Source organism: Prenolepis imparis, unplaced genomic scaffold, assembly GCF_030444845.1.
Source record: "Prenolepis imparis isolate NDT839.2.m4 unplaced genomic scaffold, iyPreImpa1.0 SCAF_7, whole genome shotgun sequence".
In the NCBI taxonomy this organism is placed as follows: domain Eukaryota; kingdom Metazoa; phylum Arthropoda; class Insecta; order Hymenoptera; family Formicidae; genus Prenolepis; species Prenolepis imparis.
Window position 1 is genome coordinate 10,133,966 of NW_028141165.1, and position 25,857 is coordinate 10,159,822.

Below are 25,857 nucleotides of genomic sequence, written 5' to 3' on the forward strand. Positions count from 1 at the left end.
CTATCGTCACTTCCGTATACGCGAGCTCATTCACCTTTTGTCTGATCAGTTGAACAAATATTCCTCGAATTGTATGTTACAAAAAAAAAACCATTAGCTGCCTAATCTTCCAATGTCGAGACGCAGCTGTCTCTTTTTTAGCTAGCTCTTCCTTCAGCTATCAGACGGCAAAAGAAATTGACAGACCCAAACGGGAGACCTGAGACCTTTTGTACGTTAGACTCCCAGAACAGTGTTATGTAGACGATATCTGGTTAGTGGGGTCCAGCCAGGGGTGCCAACGCATTGCAAGGCCACTCGATCACTCAATTAAGCCACGGCGTTGGTAGGCGTGGCCCTCCGACGCATTCGTGCACATATATCACCGGCGAACACATAGAGGACGAGACACACTCGACGAGGATGCAACGCGTACGAGGTATAGACGATCAACCCCTTATACAGGGTGTCATGGACTTACTCAAAGCTGGCTCTTCATAAACAAAAATTCTTTGATAATTTTCGAATCACTTTTTCCTTTACGAACATATCGAAAATTAATAAGCATCAAATTATATATAAACTATTGAAAAATGCAGAGCTCTTTAAAGATCTATAGAGCTAAATTTATAAAGAAATTTAAAGATTTATTTATAGATCAATTTAAAGAGACACAACCATGAGAAATTTATTTAATTTTAAATGGATTTAAAAAATTAATCTGTAATTTAAAGACTTGATACCTATAGATGCTTAATATTTAGAAACTCGTAATGAACGATAGTATTCGAGCGACTGGAGGAAAATACAGATGTGAAAGGTAGCTCACTAAGTCCAGGACACCCCGTAGAGCACCCATGCTCTCACTGGCCGGACCCCCTTCAGCCAGTTATCCCTCCCTCGAAACAGCGCGTGGATGTACCCGACATTCTGGATCACCGACAGCCGATGGCACCATGAATTTAGCTAGGCCGTCCGATTAATTAACTCATCCTATACGCGGCATTAGCTCGTAAAGAACCGTCGTGGCTCCGGGGCGCGGGGGAAAGGGTGTAACATTTTTCTGAACACCGTATCGTGAATTTACGCGCGCGTGCCCGCCGTCGTCTCTGGCCCCCTCCGACCCTCTCTCGCTCACACGTGCGTGTAGTATATTTCGCGAAACACCGAAATGCGCTTACACGGCAGTTTGTTTGTCGCGCGATTCCGCGCGTTTTAAGGGTGGGCGCGAAAGCGCGCGGTCTCTCGCGATTATTTCATACATCCTGCGAGAATGTACGAATACCCGCCGTGCTAAAACTGCTCGACACACTCGTGCTTCGATATTATGGGCGGGGGAGGATGGGATGCTCTCGCAATTCGGCAACGATACCTTTCTCGCACACGGTATATTTATGTCTCTGCCACCCCTGTGCACTCATCGGAATCTCCCCCCGTCCCCCATGATCCCTGGTCAGCATACACACTATTCATGTTTAAACAGAATGAACAGAGCGTGGGTTCAAGGTTATTCATGGGTGTAAGTTCCGATATATAAATGAGCGATTGAATGGTCATAGATGTCAATGGCTTAATAGCGTAAGATGCAATTGAGAAAATATGACGATGATGCCTCTTCGAATGAAAGTATCAACCGCGATGATGAAAAGAGAGGAATGTCATTTATATCAATTTCACCAATAATAAAAACTAAAACCAATGAAAAACGTTACAATTTTTTCTAATATATCAACCATATCCATCAGAAAGGTATATGAAAAAATGACCAATAAAAATTAAACCCAATAAAAAAGTTATAATAATTTTTCCTAATATATCAACCATATACCATGTATCCATTAGAAAGGTATGAAAAAAATAACCAATAATAAAAATTAAAATCAATAAAAAACGTTATAATTTTTTTAAATATATTAACCATATCCAGAGAGTATGACAAATTATGTAATAATAAGAGAAAGATATGTATAATGAAAGTTTCGACGATTATACTGAAAATATTGAAATTTCGAGCAGCTCTTCATACATTTACGTGGAATCCGCAGAATCGATCTAATGAAAAATGCAGCATTCAATATCGATACAATAGCGACAGGAAGCTGGCCGCACGCGCGGCCGATGCTCTTTCGTTCGATCGGGCGAATGTTCCGACTGTTCTCACCGAAAGGGGGGTTGGGGGAGCTCAGCCCACACCGCGCGGCCGGTCATAAAATTAAATGGCACGCGGAAAACGGGCGAGAGAGAACGACGTAGCGCTACGATGTAAAACCGCTTCCTTTCCGCTGCCGCCGCCGACCCGTCGAGTCAATCGGACAATCGCCGAGTTGAAATCGCTATCGATATTTTCCGGCCGGACGACTCTGACTTCCTTCCCTTTTCGGCGTATAAATTCTACTTCCGGAGAGAAGAGAGAAACGCGGGTGCGGTTCAATCCTCCCTCTTCCTTTTCTTCCCCCTCGGACGGGAGGGAGGTTCGACGCGTCGGCTTATCGAGTTTCCGCCGTCGTTTAAATCCGTGGAAAAGGGTCTAGCTATCTATTCCGGGACGCGAATGAGACTTCTGTCTTCGGTTCGCGCGAACCGATACGAGTGACAAATGCGATTCCGATCCTACACCACGTCTTCCTCTCCCTCCCATCTCTCTCCTTTCGCCCAGCCCTTTTCGCGTCCTCTCTCAATCTACAATACGAACGTATTCCGAATGAGACTCCCGAAGAAGGAAGGGTAGTGTGCGGTAAATTTGGACAATTCCGACGATTTGCAGCGGTTTTATGCGCTCATTCTTCGCTACACGAAGAGGAGAGCGCGAACAAGATTACCCAGAAAATGAGAAAGAGAGTATATAGATATAATGCAAAAACCGAGCGATGCTGCGGCTAACAAGTTTTCGAACGAGCAAATGAAATCGCCCTCTCTTCTATTCGGCCGACCGTGTATATGTATGTTACATCAGCATCTCGGTTATGCTATAATAATAACGATAATTGCGACGAACGGCAGATAGCGGAAACGACGATAACGTTGTTAAATAGGGACGTGTCGCGGCTGCTCGAAATTCATAGCGGACGGTTTACAGGAGGAGGCTGAATGAACGGACCGGTACCTTCTGCAAATCGTGATGACTCTTGATTACGGAGAAGTAGTTAAATGCTTCCTCGGAGTGAATAGCGGACTCGTCAGAATAGGGACACCGGGATGATTGTAACTCCCCCTCCCTCTCCAAAAAAATCTCAGGGATTATCTCGATTAGCCACATTCCTAATTGATCGCGATTTCATTGACGCCGTTTAACACTTGTAGCGAATAAAAGTACTTTTTTTTTCTTTCTTACGAAAAATTCTTCTGTAACCTAAAGATAGATTTTTCTGCAGCTATCATAATATTGCAATCTAGAATTGTAGCGATAGAAATAATATTCGTGACTTGAATGTATCGTTGATTTGAGAAAAAAATCGTCATAATTCGAAGATTATCATATTTAGTTTTTGATGGGAAATATAATTTTGCGAAAAAGAAATTTGTATACTTTAAATTCATAATTATCGTAAAACCGATAGTCGTTTATTATTCTGTTATTCTTGAGTATCTATATATTTCAGTTCCATGTAATTTTTAAAATATTCTGAAAAATCTTAATAAATTTTGAATTTGATACAAGTTTCTTTCCGCAAATCAACGGATATTATCCACGTCAGGTTAAAAACTCGCAAACTTTTCCAGAAAGTTATGTACGCATGTATAAGCAGGAATTGCATTGTATTTCGAACTTCCTGAAAATTGCGGATTGCTTTCTATCTCCCATAATCGCTGGCAAGCAGCCCAGGGGAGGATACAATTAGATGGGACGTGTAGTGCTTTTCTCGGTGACAAGGGTAGCGCAGTCGGGTCTGGCAGATACGCATTATATACCAGGTGTCGGGAAAATTCGACGAGATACTAAAAGATTCGATTCTGAAAAATCTAGCAGTTATTTCTTTCACTTTTCAAGAGAGAATCTCTTTCGAAACTAGAAAGAAAGAAAGAAAGAAAAATATTACACAAAACATGAAGACCTGAACGATATTCCAACATCATCGCCGATAATAGATAGATATATATATATATATATATATATATATATATATATAAAGACCAGAGAAAAAGGAACCTCGCTCCCCTCAGCAACTTGTGTCGAAAGCTTTATATTCTCCCGTATTGAAACAATCGAGAGACGCACAAAAATATAGCCAGAGATAACCCACACGGGTTATCCGAGGCGGGGAGGCACATCGGGACTTTACTTTCGACGGCATTTAGAGCGCTTTCCCGCCTCGGCGACAGAATTCCGACCAAATAAATCGTACGCGCGACATAATGCTCTCTCCTGCCTCGGGAAGCGTAGCCTGTACGTACAACGTGTCACTGAACCCTATATTATCCCGAATTCGCGACTCGGGGAAATACCCCGAGCCCCATAGAGACCCCGCGGCGCGGAGAGTCATGTAGTCGCGCTAAATATTTCCCGGTTTAATTACACTCGGGGAATAGCAAGTATATGTATACGATATATATCGGGTGTACATATACACGTAAGAACATAATCGTAAAATTCGGGCAGCTCGACTATATACGGCGGTGTCGCTGAAACACGCGGCGCCAAGGCGGCCTTTCTCCGCAAGAGATCTGGCTGGTACGCCTTCGCACGCACGCACGCACGCACGCAACAAACACGCACACGTATATATAACAATCGCGCACCAACGCCTACGTACACGAGCGCGATACGCACGTGCTCGCGCACGCATGCAGACACGCACGCACACTTCCGTGCTACGGAGTGCTTCGGCTCGGTCGTAAGAGAGCCCGACGATGGGGAAAAGGGTCGGTGAAACATTTGAATACAAGTGGCCCTCATTCGCCGTAGCGCACCCCAATCAGCCGTCCCCGGAGAAGAGAGAGCCGTTTTCAAATAACGTTTTTGCGACGGAACACGTTCGCGACGGAACAAAAACGGGAAGAAAGGACGCGAAGAAGAAATACACTCCTGGTCTTGACCAGCAGCTACCGTCGACAATGATACTCTCGTCGACCGCTTCGATTATACTTAAGGGCGAGCGTTTATTTCCTCCTCCTTTCTAATCTCGATCCCGAAGCAACAGGGGGGCCGAAGGTCTGGTCCTCGCTCTCGAGTGTCGCATTGTCTTGGATTATTTACCGTCTCTATCCTTTAGCTTTTATTCGCGAAACTTTCAATGATCGAAGATCGAAAGACGATGAAGGGAATTAAGAAAGAAGAATTATCGTGCGAAATTACGGGAAAGAAATATAAGCGTTGGAATATTATTAAAAATTCTCGAAATTCGCGAGGTCTCGACTGTAAGGATAAGGATTAACTACTCGACGAAGTTACATTTCATTCCCACGAAAATTCCCGGGCAGTAGGGCGACAGGTCTCCGAGATGTACGACGCGCTTCGACATTCTCATCACACGGGAGTAAGGATAAAATTATAGCCGTTCTCGGGCACGAACAATGCAGCGTGTCAATCGCGGAGACCGCAACGGGGCGACAAAAGCGCGCGGGCAAAGAGGAGAGGGAGAGGAAGGGAAACGCGAGGGCGGAGGGCGCGACGAAATGTGCGAGTCGGTTTCTATGTTCTATTCCTGTCGAGCGTTCCCAGTGTCGGATAACAATAGCAGGCACGGATCACCTCTTCCTGCTCCTTGGCCTTTTCCGAGTTTCCCTCTTGAAAATGGAACGCGCAGTTTCGGGAGAGAGACGCGACTTCTCTCCGCTCCGGAAAAAAAGCCCATCCCGTCACCCCCGCGGCGATTTTTTTCCCTTCGCGCCTCGCGAACTTTGCACGTCTCTTTCTCTCGCTAACGATCGTCCGTACGAAAATACGTTTCCGGGGCGAGGTCCCACATTCTTTCGGGTGTATCTCGATCATCATCATCATCATCGCCCGAAGCGATTGAACCGATCCCTTTGTAACGGATCCAGCCGAACCTGCGAGCTGTACAAACATTCGAGCTTCGCTGTGAATGGGACAAAAACGTTTACCGTTTTTAGGTAGAGTGTATCGCGTTACGTGGGCGTAGTTCAAAGAGTGTGTCCGTTTAAAAGAATAGAGAAGGATTCATATATACACGCGTTTCTCGAAATTATGCACATGTGTATCCTTTTTCCGAATTCTAGTCATTTATTGAATGTCGCAGGGGAAGTTGTTAACTTATTTACTTGGAAAAGACAACTTACACGTCCGTCCTCTTTTCTCTTTACTGTCGCTTAAATTGGATTGTTCCGTAAGACGTCGATTCGATCCACCGCTTATCTACTGTTATTTTTGATGTCTACAGATCTTAATTCCATTTATTGATTTAAGAGCGCCAAAGATAATACGGGGATGTATTGGATTGCTTTCATAGGATCGCTTTCCGAGAACAATTTAATTTAATTGATTTGAGTCCAAATGGAGCCGAGGGGCGGGATAATTCTGGATGGACTTTGAGATGCAGGACGGCAACTTCCACATGTATATACCTTCTAACTTTCTGCCATTATGACTCTTCCTTGATCGCGTTGCGGCGCGACAATTTCGCGCGATTTGCATTTCACATCATAGATGAACTAATAATAACAATCATATCGTTTGTTGTAATTTAGTAAACTAAATTTCGCGGGAAATCGCGCAATTGCTTCGCTCTCTCGGCTGTATCCGCAGAGAGGCAGAGAGACAGAGAGAGAGCGAAAATCCCGACAACGACGGCCAACGGTAAACGAACAAATGAATAGAATTTCGAGGCAATTTAACATACATAACGTCGTCAGCGCGTTGTAATCGACTGCGCGGGACAGCGCTTGAGTGTACATCCGGCCATTATCGGAAAACGAAGCGGGCCGTGCCTTGTTGTTCGCGTTTATATACAGAGAGAGCGCGGACCGATAAATTTTCGCCGCCCATATTCCGGGATTGTGTGTGCGCCCCGCTAGCGCGAAGGAGGAACAGCGGACATAAAAGTTTATTGAGCATCTTCTCGAGGAGCGCGTTGGGCGAGACGAGACTAGCTTACGCCAGCTCGGGACATTCGATCGGGTCGTTTCACGCCCGGGTTGCATGCCCGAATGTCTTATCTTGTCCCGAAGCCCGGGGACTTTTTTGCTTCGGGAGAATCTCTCCGGATAACGGCAGAAAGAGGGAGAAGGGCAAGAGGGAGGAAAAGGGGAAAAGGCCGAGAAGGATAAAGAGAGAAAGAGAGAAACGGCGGGTCGTCCGGAGATGAGAGACATGCGCGCTCGTTCTCTTGCATGGGAATGGACGGGGCGTGGGAGCAAAAATGGGAATGAATGTAGAGATGGGTTGTACAAGTGGGCGTCATATTCTATTCGCGACGCTCTTGGGAGCACGCTGACAAGCGAATAACTTAGCGTTAGGATTCAAATCTGTCGGGGTTCCATGCGTGACACGACGCGACGCGTCGCAACGCCCGTGATTTTTCCTCCAGAGCGTTTGCTCGGGATCGATAATCGATCGTGGATGCGAATCTCGTAATATCGCGGTGAATGCGATTATCTATAACCCGCGAGGAAAAATGGTATTTTTCGATTCGTCGAAGAATAACACGTGAAAAATTCTTTTGACTCAATTTTATATGCACGTATGTACGCGCGCCACGTACCTATGTATATATGTAAAGTTTTCGCAAACTTTTGTAATTGAATTGATCGCGATAAAATAATAACTCGATAAAAGATTTTTAATTCCAATTAAGATTACTCGCTCGAAAATTGCTCGCCCTCGTAAGATTCCACGTAATCTCTTATCAAAATTAATACATGCTTATACTTGTGTGTATATATATTTTATGTAACGTGACTTTTCCAGAAAATAATTAACGTTCGCGTTCGGGAAATGGGTTGACGGATGAGGGGTTCAACCGGGCGCGAGATCGCTTTTCTCGCTCGCGAGATCCGATGGTGGTGGTGGTGGTGGTGGTAGTGGCGATCGCGTGATCGTAATTGACGTGCTCGGCGATCGCGCCAATAATATTACCGATGCGAGAAAGGGAGGACGGGCGTCGTGCACGTATCATCAACGACACGAGCGAGCGCGGTTTGTAACCCGGCACGAAACACGCCGCGCGGTCCGCGGTATAATTGATTGGGTAGGCTCATTGTGTGACAGTCGCCTCATTAAGATGCGACCGTCGGCGCGCTCGCTGGCGTTCATTTATTTCATCAAGCCCGGACCCCGCGGCCGTCCCGGCACGATCGTCGCCGATACGTGCCGTGCTGGCTGCATTAAGCTTGGCTTCGTCCCCTGCCGCCCTTCTCTCCGCTTGTTCGCTCGCTCTCGTTTTGGAACCTCGTACAACGCTTTAACATCGCGATGCTCTTTCGCGCCGCGTCGGCTCTCTCGCAGTTGTTGCGTCAGTGTCAATCACCGAAATCCGCACGCCGACGTCCCCACCGGCGCACTTTCCAAAGTGCTTCCAAAATATGAGCGCCGAGCTGAATTCCAAATATGTCGGGGGAAAATGACGGTGTTGCGCGGACAGAGAGATAAAGAGAGAGAGAGAGAGAGAGAGAGAGAGAGTCGTTTCCAACTATTCCCTATCGTGTCCTGAAGCTCGTCCGGGATCTCGCGAAATTACAAGCGCGCCCGCGCAAATTCCGTTGCGAATTTCGGATTTATACGTCACGCTACCGCGAGGGCTTAATCTGGTGCCGCGCACGTTTTAGCAGAGTTGTTTACGGCATGGCTCTTTGTTGCCGAAACTATCCCGTCATGCGGAGATGCGTTGAAAAATTTTGGACAGTTGCGTGATAATTATATATATGTGCGTGCTCCTCGTTCTTTATATAAATAATTAATTTTTTGAAGCACGCTGACAGCGTTATAATAAAGGTTTATATTATAAATGGTTTAAATTATCTCTGTCGAGGGAAGAGATTCTTTTTTTATATACCCGATGCGAAATTTATCGCAGCAATCAAGGCTCGCTACCAGTCCTGGAATAGGATCTCGAAATCACTCACAACCGTATTCCGGTATTCGACCGGACAATCGAGGATGTCGAATTCGCTCGCGGCCGTGTTGTACGTGTAACGGTACGGCAAACAATAGATTCGATTGATCGTTTCGTGCGCGCTAGAATTACACTTCGGGGAAGATGACTCGTTAGGCCCCGAGAGCAGCGGCTTACTCGGCGCTCGTAAAGTTCGCTTTCTTCTCGTTCGTCTCGCGGCGTTAACCATCCCCCGGTATTCTCGACGACTCCGCGGCACGGTCCATTAATTGCGAATGCTCTCGCGCGGTGAGAGAAGATTGGATTTTCGAAGAAAATCACTATCTGTGCGCGCGCGTGATCGAGCTCTTTTCAATGTTAAATAATTCATTCAATTTCAGAGGAGAAAGAGAAAACTTTACATTTTGCGAAACGAGATATTTGTTTCAGAAACTTGGAATTAAATGAAACATAAAGGGGATTCTACCCCGTCATTTATTTATACGTTGAAAATGCGTAGACAGTCTCCTGTACATTATTTACCGTGATAGAATAGAAAAAAAAAAGAATATTTCGAAACCCGCGCTAGGTATCAGACAAGGAGATTCCTTAAGCCCGATAGCTAGAGACCAGATAAGAAAGAAACTTGAATTAAGGGGAACGATCATACAACAAGTCATATCATTTAACTATCTAGGCGTGGAAATAACGAGCTAGAACCTAGAAAGGGAGACAATAACCCAAACCAACAACAAGGCAACGAGAGTAGCGGAATGCCTGAGAGACAGTCTGGAGGAATAAGTACATGATGCTAAAAAATAAAGTGAGAATTTACAAAACAATGATACGACCGATTCTCACGTATACTGAAACGAGAGCTGAAACGAAGAGAACCAAACAGAAAATGAGAACAGCAGAAAGAAAAGTCTTAGGTCGATAGCGGGCATATCGCTAAGAGATAGACAAATCAGGAAGAGTATAAGGGAGAAATGCAAAGTACAGGATGTAGTTAAATGATCACACAAAGACGAGAAAGAAGCAATGGAAAGAGCACGTGAGTCGAATGGAGGAAAATAGACTAGCTTTAATTTGCAAAAATGGACGACTCAGAGGTAAACGACCACCAGGACGAGCGCCCAAAAGATGGGCCCAGAGCTGGTTTTCGTTATCCGCAGAGTAGGCCAGACAAACAGGGAAATCTAGCTACCGGAAGAAGAAGAAAAAGAAAAAGAAAATGAAGAAACCCGCGCGCGATAAATTTGTTCAAGAGCCTGTCATTATAATTTATTAAATAATGTATAATTCATTATACATTATATGTAATTTTTTTGGTAAATTCATACATTTGCCGTTGTACTATAATTTCAAGCGTGTTGGCGAAATTCGCTGCGCTCAAAGGATATACACGAACAACGCGCAATCCGTGAGTCGAAGTGGAGAGGCCTCCTGCGTCCGCTGAACTCTGGGGTTAATCCCGGCCAACAACAATAATGCGCCCCGAGACGTATCGTTTGCGCGCGAAGAAGCAACCGCGCGCCGTGGTCGCGGCAGGGTTACCAGCTATGAGCGATGCAATTGGAATCTCTCGGTACGGTCTTTAGACGACGTAAAGTAGTATCTCCTCCCGCGCGATCTCTCTCTCTCTCTCTTTTGCCGGAACAATAACCGGACAAACCGCCGTCTCCGTCGCAGCCGCCGCTCACGGCTCGGTGAGCGTAATTTATATTCAAATGAATATGCGCTGCATGCCGTCGCGCAGCCACGTTCTCGAGGGTAGCGCGACTACAGCTTTCTCTTGCCTTTTGCAACGCCTCCGAGCATGGCGTCTCGCGCTATCGATACCCGGCTTTTACGAAACACGCGGCCTCTCGGAGGGAAAGGAAATTGGAACGTATATAAGTACGAGTGTCTTTCTCCCTCTCTCGTAGGATAAGAACCCTCTAATTACCAGGTGGACTTATCGCGAAAAAGTCAACGCGCTATAGCGTCCGCTAGAATCCTACGTTGGAGCAGAACTAATTGCCGTCCCGGGATACTATCGGGAATGTCGGGATGTCATTTTGTCCGAGAGGAAGCGTGATCTTCGATGCCGCGATCGGGATCGCTATTTCAAACGGGTTTTATCAAGGCGTTTTTGTAGTTTTCATTGATCGATTCTCGCGGAGAATTCTCTCGGAGATTTTTGCGGAAAATACCGGAGTCGCGTTGACAGCGACGTCGTTCTTTCGGGCACGTAGTACACGATGTTACTTTATAGCCCCCGAAGCGCTGAAAAGAAGCTCGGATATTTATGCTTAAAGTGTCTCGTTGGCAAAACACGTCTGGTATTTTTCGCACGGAGAATGGCAGGCGCGGAGGCCGGCACTCAAAGGATTAATCACGATGAGGACGAGAGTATTGTGAAAAAAAATTGCGAGCGTCAAATTTATCGGATGTAATGTCAGTGTAGAAACTTTGTAACATCGAGATAACGACATCACCATTACGTTGAATAATGCGCTTTAATAAATCATTACGTATTATTATTATAATTATATTGAGACTTTTTTCTTGGTTTCGTGGCAGTCGCGAGATATCGCGGGTTATTGTCTTCTTCAATTACAGATCCAACACGGATAAGAATCGTATATACGACCGGCCGGTTGGGAAAACGGCGTCGATTTTACGAGTCACACAGTGTCGCGTCGTAAAATCGTAGTATCTCGTGTGCCTCTGTGTTGTCTCGGAGGACGACCTCGCACGTTAAAACGACGACATCACGAGCGAATGATGGTCGCTCGTTTCGCTAAACGGCCGCCTAAAAATCATCCGGGAAATCTCCGTACTTTGCGAAAAGGCAATCGCCTCGTATATACGGGGTGATTACGCAGGTATGCTCGCTGAATTCGACGAATCCGTTCGTCCCCGCGTCCCTCTTCCGTTTCGCGGTTTGCCTCGCGATTTTTCGTCACGTTACGCTCGCGGACACTATTGGGGCGGCGGAAGATAGAATCTTGGGATTTTTTTTTAAATATCGAAGCGAGCGAGACCGGTATACACACGCATGTCATTATCCGGGGTGCTTACCGTTGCATTATTCCGTAACGATATGCACGCTGCTGGGCGAAAAAATTCCTGCAGACTACGCGTCGTCGACCGGCGCGGAGAGCTCCGGGGCCAAAACGAGAAGGAAGAGAATGAATAAGAGATAGATAGACAGATAGAGATAGGGAAAAGGGGGGAACAAGGCAGGGAGAAAGACAACGAGGAGCCGCGGAGCCATTACCGGAGAGAGAAAAGGTGAAAAGGGGACGGCGGGAGAGAGGCACAAGAGTGGCCGCGCACGATGCGGAACACCGTGATTGCTAAATAATCGATGCCCGCGAGCAGCCGTGCAAATGGAGCGAGATACACGATGCACGATGTACTGAATACTCGCCTAAACTCTCTCGCGCATCTCTATAGATCTCTCTCTCTCGAAGAAGAAGAAGAAGAAGGGAACGGCCGCTCTCAGAGCGACGAGGAAACGTCCTCGAGTATATCTTCTCGCCACGCAGCTGCCGTCGTTTTAACTGTCATCGACACGATGCTAAAAAGTTTCAGACATCACATAAGTACCGCCTCGAAAGAACTCCCAAAGTTACGGCGTCGCGTTTCTTTTCTCCATTAATTTTTTTTATCTTTATTTATTTTTTATTCAAGCTCCTCCTTGGTATTTCTTATAATAAAAAATTATACAGATCGGAAAGATGGTAATTTCGAAAAATTAATTTGTATACTAGGAGAAAAAAACAGATTAGTCTCCGACGATTACGTGAAACAAGAGAGAAAATTTGATCGTAGCCGATATAAGCATGAAAGCAAGTGAATACCGCGGGGGCCTCAAAGGAATAAGGCCTCGCTTCCAAGGGTTAAGAATGTTATCACCGTCATCATCGTCGTCGTGCTCGTTATTATGTATAACGAAGCCGCCGTAAACTTGACGTCCATTAGATCTCTCCCGCGTGATCGTTGTTGTGTCACATAAGTGTTTTGCCTGAGCAACCTACGAGCGGGCTCCGGTAATAGATATTATTATCATCCGCGGTATCCTGAGAAAGAGAGAAAGGCGCAAGAGACCCCGAGTGATACTTTTAGGAGACGGTATAAAATTCGATGCCGAGGATATCGATCATAACTCGACAAAAGGCTACACGCGGTCCCGGAGACGAGAAACGATTCGCTCGAGTGAAATTGTGTTTGTAAGGAGAGAACGTTACGCGCACATCGTAATCTTAGTCGTGAACCGCCGACCAATCTGCCGTAAATTCGCCAAAATGTAACGTCAAGCGGCAGATACCTACGCGGACAGCCCTCTTACTCGGCGCACTTAACGCATTAACGCCGAGGAAAATTAGCAACAGACTAACACGGCGAAGAACGCGCCCGCGTGGCGCGCCCATTATTTGCGATTATAACACCTATACTTAAAGCGAACAAATTATAGGGGAGGAATCCCGCAGACGACGTCGGCACGCGGTGCAAATACACGAGTATCTCTCTCCTCGCTAGATCGCTGAGTGTATCAACATTTATACGGTGTTATTATCAATTACAGATGTGACTGCCGTACGTGTCGTCGAAACGCGTTGATATTTAAAATATTAAATTTAATATTATTTAATCTTTAAACTGAAGAAACCGGCAACACGCGTTCTCGGAATGGACGATACTTTTCTACGAAACATCCCGTCTATTTCAGTCATTCATCGAGACATAATCGCAAGATATAAATTAAAAGATAGCACTAACAAGAAGGAAAAGATAGATGGAGAAAGAGAGGATATAAAAATTTATTCGATTCTTTTTCAATCAAAAGATTAATGTAATGTGTTTCTTATCGTTCCATTTATGCGGCTATCATTTACAAGACGATTTATCTCAGCTCCGAGAGCCACGATTAAAGGAAGAATTAAATATTCGTGACGCGCTAGAAAGCGCATGCATCAAAACCGAGATAAAGCAAAGAGACACTATGTAAGCGATTAATCAGACGGAGGATTCCACGGAGGTCTCCACCCTCTCTTCCCCCCCGAATCACCCACAACGACGCGACAGCGATTTCTTTCGTAAGTCGTCGAAAGGAAATCTACAATATATCACTGATTACCCGTCTCTCGGATAAGCAACACGGACAGAATAGATGCCATTATGTAACTCGGAGAAGATTCAATGTAACACGGGGAAAACGGCGCCACGGATCGTGGGTTTCGTCCGATGGGCACGACGGGTTGGGCGAGGAGAAGAGCTCGTCGACCCGAATCCTTCCCTCCCTCGTCCTCTCTATCTCCTCGCCCGATTCGAATCGGGCAGCGGATTCGAATCGTCTGCCTTGATTCGACTCGATCCGGCGCGATGCGGCTTTAGAGTCGGCGGGAGAAAGCTTCGGGGAGCCTCTCTCTCTCTACGGGAGACTCTGTACATTAAATAAGTCGCAGCAGTTCGACGTAGAGAACGGGCGCGGTTACCTCGTTAGAGGTATCCAAACCGCGGAAGTTCCGACTGTATCGCGTTACCATCATCCGGCATCAGCGCTGCGTTGGAGAGTTCGCTACGCTTGTTTCGTTCCGAAGCCCGAGGGGCAGAGGTAGAGGAAGGAAGGGATGGAGAAGGTTTCGCGCTTCGGGCAACAGAATGAAATTCTCCCGGCGAGAGCGGCGGCGGCGGCGGCTCTCTCGTGCCAAACTTAATTTACCCACCACACCACACACACAGCTACCATTTTGTTTCGCCGCGGAAGGAAACGCTCCCGCGAGGGTGTCATCGAGAAGGAAGAAAAGAAAGGGCCCGGGCCAATCCTCCCTCTCGATTTCATTCCTCGAAGAAATGAGAAGAAAGGTTCCTTCTTTCTTTCACTCGTATAGCATTGATTGGATCGCGGTTTACATTTCGAGCTGCTTTTTCTTCTTCTCGATGAACGAGAAGGGAGATCCCCGTTTTGAGAGACACTGAGTCCCGAAGCACGGAGAAAATTGGCACGGGATGAAGGAGATATCCTGTGCATGTGCCAATTTTTTCCTCTCCTCTGTGTATGCGGTGTTCCCTTCTATACCGTACTACTATCCCCGGAGCCAAGGAATTACTCAAGTAGATTGTGGGATTTGTACGTCGTAAAATATGGAATCAATTAATTATCGCTTCTTGCCCGCGTTGGATCTCCGCGCGGATTAGCTAAATAGATTTAAGGATCTCTAAGATTAAAGATAGAAATTGAGATTAATAATCATCTTCGATGTTGGCTTTCGCGCATAAAAAATGTACGTTGCGTATTTTTATCTTGATGCTGTGGTAATAACGAAAATGCTGCTAATACGGTAAACATCGATATATTCAAATCGCAATTATTTATTTAATGATCTTGAATACGGAACCTCATATTAATTAACATGGGATTATTACGGGAAGACGCGCACTGTAATTACGATCGAATTTTCGCGAGGATCAATAAACCCCTCGAGATTATAAAAGCGGTTCGCGTCGAACGCGAACCTGAGATACAACCGTAGACCGTGCAGTTACATTTGTACTTATCTCGAAAACAATGACGGCTGCGTGAAATCGCGCGCGGGAACCAGCACGCGGTGGAACCAGATGACGAGGGCTGAAGAGGGGAAATGCCAGAATGAAAACGAAAGGAAGAGTGAATCGTCGGATCGGATCGGATTCCGCGATTCGCCGATCGGTAGCGATTGCGAGTATCGGCCGAATCGGTCGGCGAGACGACGATAAAACTCGCTCTCGCCGCTGTTACAGTAGCACGGCTCTCGACAGGCGGGATATATCAGCGAGAGAGCGATGGATTAAAAGCTGCAAGAGAGATCCCCCCTTCCCCCCCCCACACACCTTTCGCCGGCTTGTTCAGGGTACAGGAATAGAGGAAGAAAGAGAGAGAGTTCCGCTCCGCGCGTCAAGCTGGCTAATCGATACACGCGCGAGACCTAGCTAGAGCGAGCGAGCGAGCGAGGCGGCAAGGGCTGTGCGAGCGCGGAGGGTGCCTAGGTGTTATTTTATCCCGGTCTTTTCGGACGGCGGAGAAAAAAACGAGAGAACGGGAGAAAGAGACGCAGAGAGAGGGAGGGGAAAAAGCTCGGAGAAGAGAAGCAGGGAACCCCCGGGAACGAACGCGTCTGGTCGGCGCGTGTGCGCCTAATTGACGAATTCCGCTTGGAAATTTTTGCCGCGCCATACCGCACTTAATAAACGCACTCGCGTGCGCCGACGTTAATAGCCGACGATCAAAAGTCTCAATCACGGGCGAGGACAAAGGAGTGACAACGCGGTGACGGCAATCCATAATCCGCGAAAAACGTTCTCTCTCTCTCTCTCTTGGTTGTAATCGCTGTATATACAGCGCGAAATTACATCGCATCGTGCGCATGTTGGTTTATTTCTAGGGCGCCAACGAGCGCCCGGTTGTTCGTTCCTTTTCATTATCGCGGTAAACTCGCTCGTTCGTTCTTTCCTTCCTCTCCCGCTCTCCGTCCGTTTATGCAAAACATTTGCAGATATATCGCCGTAAAGAAGTTTATTAACCCGATGCCTACGGGAGGTAGCTGCGTAAGAAACTCGCAACTCTCACTCTCGCTCTGCTCGTAGTATGGAGGGAGAAATTTGTACAGTCATCACGAGCACACGAGTTTTGCCAGTCCGCAAAACCTAAGCGAAGCAGATCGCATCTGGTTTTATCGGTTTCGCAAGATTGATTGAAATATTGGTTTAAAGTATGTTAAATGTATAAATTATATGTACATGTGCGTGTTTTCGCGTATTTTAAATCGCACGCTCTATTAACTTGAATGATATTAAACTTGCGCGATATTTACGATACTTATTGTAAGTTTCCAGCCTGAATGTAGATAATGACGAAAAAATGACAGTTATCAGTATGTATCCAAATCTCTCTCTTTAGGAATTATGTATATGAAGTTGGCGTCTCATTTAGGAAATAATTAAGAATTCTGGCTTGCTTGGCCAGAACTATTTGTTTAAACTAGAGAGAAGAACTCTAGAACTATTGAAAATAAAGCCAAAACTCATTATTTGAGTTTCCACGAAATCAGACGCTAGCTTCACACACACTTAGGAATTGAAGATTTAATCTCTCTTGAGGCACCTCGATAACAGTAATTTTCAAAGATTTAATTTATATCTATATCTAGATGTGTGTGCAAAGCTTAATATCGTTCGGGTTGGAGGTAGTAGTATGCAACGCAAAATATGCGACAATATTAATTTAATTTCCGTTTATTTTATAAAATCAAAGGCGCTGTTTTTTTATTATAGATACCTAAATAACACAGCTCGAAAATATATAATTATACGCGAATTCGTATTGAAATACGAGGAAAGCAATTAGATCGAGAGAATCGGTATAATATTGGCGCCCGCTTAACGCAATGGCTCGCGGGGTATTGAATAAATCTGTATAATCCGATGTTTCCGAACGGATTGGAGAGCTAAATTGTAGGCAGGCCGTAGTATATAGTACGTAAAACGCGTAATAAAATGCGGCAAATAATTACTGCCGTCCGCGCGGGTTCATTGTTAATGTTGTACAGTTCGCGTCGCGCTAATTCCGGGGACGCGTCCGCGAATTTCGCGACGGAACGAGACACGACATTTGCAAACAACCGGGGGTATACCGAAATTTCCTGACAGGAACTGGGCGTTATCGCTGCCTGTTTATACAGTTGTCGGGGGCAAACATCACGGAATCTTTACCCCAGTCCCCCAGGCTCTCGTGCGCGGCGGAGAAAAGTAGTCGAGAAAAAGTTCGCATCACAGAGATGTAACTAGGGTGTAACTAGGGTGATGCAGTCGAGTGCAATGGCTCGTGTCGCTCGCGAGCGAGAGATGCGCGTCGATCGAATTTGTCAAACATCGTTCGGCACGCAGCGTTCATTAACCAACTTTAGTTTTTTCCAATCATCAACTAACTTCGATCGTTGATAAACTTGTATAAATAACGCTCCGAGTAAACGAGCAATCCTCGTCCTTTTAAAAGAGAGGAAATGAGAGAAGGAGGAGGAGCCTGAGTTACATCGGAGATGAAATATGACGGAAAGAAAGAAGGAAAATTATCATAAGGTTTTTCGCAGGTGAACGCCAGAGTCTTTCTCTCATCGAAGGGCCGAAATCACGCGCGACGGGATTATAGATTCCTCCGAATCGAGAATGTCGCGTCAGGAAAATCGCGCCATTGTTCGGCGCGTTGCCATCGGGTATTCATTGCCAAAATTTTGTCGTCAGTGGAAAATGGGCGAAGAAAATGCCACGCGGCGACGCGAAAGGAAAGAAATAACCGGAGAGAGGATTTATATTGATGCTTACACATTTTTCATGGACAGCGTTGCTCTAAACATGTGCAACGATTATCCGTATCAGTACGCGTACATTTATACACGTTATACGTAACGATTGTAATAAGTAATAATTAATAATCATTCGTTCCTCCTCTAAGCGATTATTTTTTAAGAAAAAAAAAAAATGGAAATAACGAAGTGTTACAAGACTCGCTCGAACGGGTTAATCGTTGTCGTTAAGGCTCCTAACGAGAGAATAATTTTCGATTTCGACGCGGGACTTGACAAAGAGCGGCGGCGGTTTGCCTTCCAAAGGAAACTACGCCGCGGCGAAACTTGTCAAACCGGCGAGCGGGCGGCACGTGTTGTAAAGAGCGCAAGGTTATAACCATTTAATAGCCCGGCCAATAATGAAGGGTGCCCGTAGGGTTGTGTATAGTTCGTAGTAATATGGATCGAGTCGGAGAAAAAGTGTGTAGAAAGACGAGAGGCGAGAGAGCGGAGAGCTCGGGCTAAAAGAGCCTGGTTTTCGAATGTTGGTCCTGAAGGGGATCGAGAAGGGGGCACGCGGCAAAGGACGAACCCGACCGGAGGGGGGCAGAGGGAGCGGACAGATGTATGCACCACGTGGCGCGTGGTATCGGAGGCGCAGAAAATGGGGTGCCTCCGAACAGTCCATTCGTTAGATCATACAGTAAGTTCTCGGCGCATTTGTTCCCGCTACACTTTTATCCCTTCTTCTTGGTATGCATGTATGCATGCATGCGACGCGAAAGAATCGGAGGGTAACGCGCGGTAAGTGAAAACCGATAGACTTTTCCTTACGTGATGTATATAATTATTCGCGAGCGGATTTTAAAGGAAAATCCCTCCCCGGGGGTTCACGCCCCCGTAATATCGGATAAAGGGAGGCGTTTGTATCGATTGAGATGCAGTTGTCAATCTCGTTGCCAGCCATGAAATGCAATATGCAATTACAATATTAATATTTCGATATTAATGAATAATATTCACGTTGTGGGTTAATAATGTATGTGTATGAATCAATATATATCTTGATATTAATAAATATCGTTCTACATATTTCGCGATAATTTCCACAGAGATGAATAAATAGAGGTCAATTAATAGTTTAAATAAAATGAAACGCACGCGAAAATTAATTTTTTTCTTTCAGAGAAAGAAAGAGAGAACGTGGAGAATATTTTATATTCTATATTATTTCTACACCGAAATAAAAAATTAAATGATAATGAAAAATTAAATTTATTCAATAAAGTTTTTAACCTCGCTCTTTCTCTTTTCATTATTTCCCGCCCTTTCTCCAATTTCCTTTCACATTCCAAATTGGTTTTACCGTCTCTGCATCAAATCAATTACTATCAGACCTATAATTACCTGTCACCGCCTCCGTCTAGGATTTCTTACAAGGAGAACCCGTGTTCACGACTATGGTCTTTTTCGTGACATCAGTTAAACTTTGACTGTAAGTGTACCCCATCGATCGATTATAATATAACTCGCATTCTAATAAAGAATTCGTGTAAAGCGTATCGTATTTTCTGTCAAATTAAAACGAGTTATTAAACTCTATCGCAGGAATCCTTCAAACTAAACCTGTACAAAAGTTTTAAGACAAATTAATTTTTTTTAATACCACGAGAGGGGGATGAGCTTGAGAGAAATATGAAAAAAAAGCTTGTCGTCATCGTCGTATCGAACGAGTCTGCCGTCATCGCACAAAGAAACGGGTCTGATGGCAAGAATGTGAAACGAAGGGGCGAATGGGCAAAAAGGGTGGCGAACAGAACACAAGCTTTCGCGGCATCGTTCATTAATCCCCTCGAGCTTTTTCAATTTTATTGGCAGGGCAAACACGCCGCGTCATATCCGACGTTGTCGCACGGCTGCAAAATTATTATCTGAATAGTCCCGATGAATAATCAGCCGCCGGCGACGCGTCGCGCCGTTTTTTAACAATCCTGTTCGCTCGCTCCTCGCTTAGCCCGGTTATATGTATATATAGTAAAAATCACTGTTTTATATACTTTTATTTCCGAAAACATGTCGGGAGAGGAACTTCGATAATTATGCCGCTGAAACTCGCGATTCGCCAACTTTCGCTCAACTTGAGAGAAGCGGACTCTCTCCAGTTACAACTTTATTTCAGCTTTAGTTTCACCGACGCGAACTTCAACCAAAGCCAATTATAAATTTATAAGATACGCTAAGAGAACGCGTTTCTTTATATTCCTCCACCAGGGATGAAGACGGATGCGGAGCTATCTTACGTCGCGATGTATCTCTTGCGCTGCGCTTGATGCACTGGGTGTCGTCTAGGGATAATCTAGCTACTACTCACGAGGAGGATCATCTTCTATCGCTTTAAAAATATATCTAGGTCATCCGCACACGCTCGTGGTGGTTTCTCATGGATATACGAAAAGGACTCCGCTGAGCGCAACAGCTTTATATCGAAAAGCTGTATCAAGGGGCTCTTAACAATTCTCCAGCCGAGAAATAAATCACTGTCGGCGTGTAAGAGATAAATGTTTGTATTTAATTTAAGAAAAAAAAAAGGCAAGATTGTATGCGCGCGTAAGCATATTTTAAACGATAAATTGCTCATCGATGTTGTACTATACGCGGACAAACTATACGTGAAGAATATTTGAAGGTCTTAGAATGGCAGGTCCATTTATCAAAATGAAGAAATTTCAGATGGCGTTTGCCTTGTTCAAAATAGAGAAAATGAATGACAAAGTAGTTTAATGGACATTTACTCAACCGGTATATCTATGCAAATTTGGAGAAAGCGCGCGGCGAGATTACGTCATCGCGTAGGGTTATAAAACGCAAGTAAGTAGATAAATACGTTATAAAATATTGCGGGCAAAGGCGCGCACAACCGGGAATAGATATAAATATTTTAATCTTGAGCCTTATATATAGAAACTTGTATCTTTCTAAACATTCCGAAGCGGATAAACGAAGGCGTAACATAAAAAAAAAAAAAAAAATCCGGTCCATGTGAAAAGAATTCCACGCTTACAGCACGCAAAAAAGAAATATGGGCACCCATGGTCGGGGCCTTATTATGGGCGAGCAGGGTACTTGACTATTGTGCGTAAGCTGCCATTATAACGCGGTAAGCAGCTATGCATTATACGCGATAGCCCGGATCGAGAAGCCGTGTCTCCATGCTGGGTCCACGTTCCGTATCGAGCGAAAAGAGGGCTTGTTCGGACGGCGATCTCCGGGGCCTATTTATATTGCGAGGGAGAAAAAGAGAGAGTCGAGAGGTGTGTGTGTGTGTGTGCACACACAAGGAGTGCTGTGCGGCAAAAACAACAAAGAGACGCGAAGAGAGACGGCTACTTGGCGAATCTAGTTACCGAGAAAAGCGAGGCCTTTCTCGAGCGCTTTAAAACTAATGTGTGTTAAGCTAGCATATTATATTTCGCGGAAAATCATAAATAATTAAGAGTTCTGGCTTTATATTCAATAAATCTAAATTCTTGATAGTTTAAATAATAATAGGCGATTAAACCAAAGAAAATACTTGACAAACTGGGGACAAACTGATATGCCCAACGAGAATTTTCGTTATTCAACAACACTAAAGTAATTAATATTTTTAATTATTATATTTTAATTTAACGGAGAATTAAATTTAGTTCGACAATGTGTTATGCCGAGTAACCTCGCATCAAGGATGTGAAACCAAAAAGAATATGAACCATAAGAACCATGTGAAGAATATATAGCATCAGGTATCGACCGAGGTTATTCTGTCGCGTGAACCGGCCCAGTATGGATTAACCATTGTCGCGATACGATTAAGCGTATGTCTAGTGTCGGTCTATAATTATTTTCCCAGCAGCTGTCAATTAGCCTAATCTTGTACCGAGTATCGGACTGATAAGATATACATACCTCGGGTCTTTCGTTAGTCGACGAATCGGCATCGAAATCGGTGAAACTACATTTCTACGTTCCGGGCATAAAATTTGCGATAAAATTTTTAAACGCGTTTGCAGACGCGCGAAACAGAAACATTGTAATTATTCGATCGCGATACACGCTCTCTTTGTACAATATTTTATCGCGAGGATCACACGCTGATGTAATTTTTCAGTGTCGATTTATATACGATTTATTTCAAAGGCTTGTTAGTTGATAAATCGGTTCAGTTAACAAATCGCTCAGGCATAGATAGAATTTATCTGCGCCAAAAAAAAAAAAAAAAAAAAAAAAAAGTAAAGGCACCTATAAACGTAATTTTATACTCTACGGTAAAAATTTCAAATTTTATATACGATCTCATAATTTTCACGCGGTGCATTTGCTTATCTCCAAGTGCCATTCATCATAGTCCCTCTCTTTTCGACGATAATCTCATACACATTTCTCATTCGCTTTTTATAAAATACATTTAAATAGAGATTAATTACTATGTTACGCAACATTCAGCTTAACGAGAGAGAAGACAAAACATTCACTTCTCTCGAGTATGCACTTTATATTGACAAAAAGAAAGAAAATTTCTTTGCATTCTGAAAGTGACGCAAGTGAGAAATAATAATTGCGCGATTAAAATAAAACAACTTTGTATACAAATGAAAGAGATAATTTTCGCGCGATGAATCTATTTCTCGGTGCCATTTTATCTCTGCACGAAGTTGTATACCCGAGAAAACGGTTAATCATTTTTCTCTTGAAGGGAAGCGAAAACGCGCGAAGAAAGATACGAGAGAGTAGAGCATCTCCTCTCGCTCGAAATATCTCGAAACTCGTGCGAAACTAAAGAATATGAACCATAAGAATATAAACCATGAAGAATATTTAACCATATTTAAATGAGCGAAATAAATTCCTTTCTCTCTCGAGAGAAAGATGTCTGACAGTAAAAATTGTTGCATCCGCGCGAATCATCCCCCCTTACGATGTCACTCACCTCCAAAACGGCCAAAGCGAAAACGCTGGGTGACAATCCGGTGGTGGTGGTTACGTATAGAGTCACCCGGACGAAAACGGACACCCCGTATATACCCGCGCAGGAAGGAATAACCGTGATTTATACGGGATAGAAGTCGACTCCTTCGACTAAAACGAGCCATGTTTGTTTAGAGGCGATCGATATCCCGGGCGACGCACCCTCGCCTCTGCCCCGTCCGTGGTATATGCCCGTCCGTCCGCCCGTTTGCCTGCCTTGCCTGCTTGCTTGCTGGCTGGTTGGTAACGACCGATTCACTCGCCTCTCTCTCGTCTCGCAGGCTCTACAAGCTACGAGCCTGACGATGCGACACCGAACGACGCCTGCTATACTGGCGAAGAATGCACTTCGCCGCCGACGCGTTGTGTATATACATATATATATACACGTATATACGTACAGGGGTCCGCTGTCCCCCACAATAGCAGGAGGGTATTGTGACTTTCTTTCTTCCTCTTTTGCTCCCTCTCTCCTTTCGCTCTCGTGCTCAGACTAATCCCGATTATGATCTCTCGAGAAAAGATATGCCATACAAATTGAATTAGTGCCCGGGGAGTTAATGTAGCGTCTTCGGAATCATCGTGGAATCGAGAAACAGCTGTGTATGTACTCGACTTAATAACACGTTTTTATAAAATGCGTCACGCGTTACTGAATACTCTAGTGCTCTCGATTGAATCGTTTCCGCATTTTTATATCGCGAATCATCATTTTCTGTTCATCGAGAGATTTATATATGCGCCTATAAATATATCGAAAGAACGAAAAAGATGCAGATGGTACGAAAGATTTAAGAACGGTAATGGAGAATCTCGATAATGCAGAGCTAATCGCGCTCCCGCCGCTTCCATGTTATTACCTTTTCCGTAGGCTCGTTATTTCGAGTTCATATATGTTATCATACATACATATATGTACACACACGCGAACATCATATGCACGCGTATGCACCCGCGCGTTTCACGTTTCGCGAGCATCGGTTACGCCGGTGCATCCGAGCCTCGTAATTTATAGAACACGATATCGCTCGTTAATTGCTTATTGTAATACGCGCAGCTATCCGTAACGTGCATTTATGCGACAGCGCACGTTAAATATGCAGTCGTAATGGGAGTGCTTAGCGGGGAGCGAAACCAGAATGGGGGCTGTTCTATCTCTCGCGAAGCCCCGGAATCTCCAGAATATTGATATTGCATCGAAATAAAATTTCCGTCCAGGCATCTGTGCCGTAATTATTCGCGTGCCATAATGCATGAGGTTCTTCCATGCGCATTCAAAACGAGTGTCATTCATAGAGAGCTAAATCTGCCTCGGATAATTATTTTTTTCCCGCATTATATTAATCTACGCACGAAACTCTTAAATCTCTTTCTCTCTCTTTTTTTTTATCGATTGATTATCATCGCCCAAGTAAAATATGAATACTAAATTATGGCGCAAAGTGAGAATGCTAATGTACCTAATTAAATTTTATCTCTGCATGAAGTTGTAGACCCGAGAAAACGGTTAATTATTTTTCTCTTGAAGGGAAGCGGAAACGCGCGAAGAAAGACACGAGAGAGAGAGAAAGTAGAGTATCTTCTCTCGCTCGAAATATCGAAAAACTTATGCGAAACTAAAGAATATTTAACCATATATTTAAAAATCAATTATTGATAAGGAAAATGTTAAGGCATATCAGTTTGTTTTTCTCATATTCATTTAATTGGCAGAACTATTTATTTAAACTCAAGAACTTTAAAATTATTGAAAATAAAGCCAGAATTCATTTATGATTTTTGACAAAATGATATGCTAACTTTACACACACACACACACACACACAACTTTGAGGGGGGGAATCGGGGGGGTCGAGAAGTCGTGGAATTCTTTCCAGGCGAGAGAAGCGCGTTTCACGGGGATTCGTTCCGAGTTTAACGAGTGATCTCACAAGGGGCGTTATACGCCCGGCTACCCGGTACATAATCCGAGTATAAGAAAGGCGAGGACGAAAAAGATATGACAATGGTTGGCCTCTTACCTGCGACTGTGAGAGTGGCGTTCCTGCTCGGGACGGATCCGGCCTTATTCCGCGCGACGCACCAATATACACCACCATCTTGCTCCTTCTTGCCGTGCATCACCCGCAGAAAAAACAGGGATCCCGTAGGCAGCAGGACTCGATGCGACTTGGCGTCTCCCGGTGACGTCTGCACGAGCTCGCCGTCCTTGTACCATTCTATCACCGGCTCGGGCTTACCCTCCGCCTTGCAGTTTAATGTCACCGGCTCATTTTTCGCAACTATTATGTCCGACGGGTGCTCAGTTATCCGTGGACTTTTCAGTTGCCCTGAAAAACAAAAAAGAAAAGTGCCTTTAGCGGATCTCTCCTCTCTTCTTCTCTTCTCCCTGCGCGTCGTGTCGCCTCGACAATCTAATTAGTTCACCCCTTCAACCAGAGATATTTTCGCCGCGGCATTGCGTTCTTTTATGTTGAATTGTAACGCCTTAAGTAAGAATAATGAGGACTAATAGCGTATGATTAATGCGTCGTGATATTTTAAGAATAATTCCTTTGTTTCATTCATTCGAGAAA

At 44.7% G+C, this 25,857-nt stretch overlaps 2 protein-coding genes across 5 annotated transcripts in view; one reads left to right on the forward strand and one right to left on the reverse strand.

Moving 5' to 3' along the window:
* LOC145938539 (roundabout homolog 2) overlaps positions 1 to 25,857 on the reverse strand; it is a 97,216-nt gene that overhangs the window by 41,446 nt on the left and 29,913 nt on the right. Inside the window, exon 2 of the mRNA XM_083042246.1 lies at positions 25,303 to 25,611. Within this exon, the coding sequence (XP_082898372.1) occupies positions 25,303 to 25,611 (309 nt within the window). The remainder of the gene's footprint in view (positions 1 to 25,302; positions 25,612 to 25,857) is intronic.
* The window catches only part of LOC145938541 (uncharacterized), a 135,158-nt gene that overhangs the window by 30,721 nt on the left and 78,580 nt on the right, over positions 1 to 25,857 (forward strand). The gene's annotated exons all lie outside the window — the stretch shown is intronic.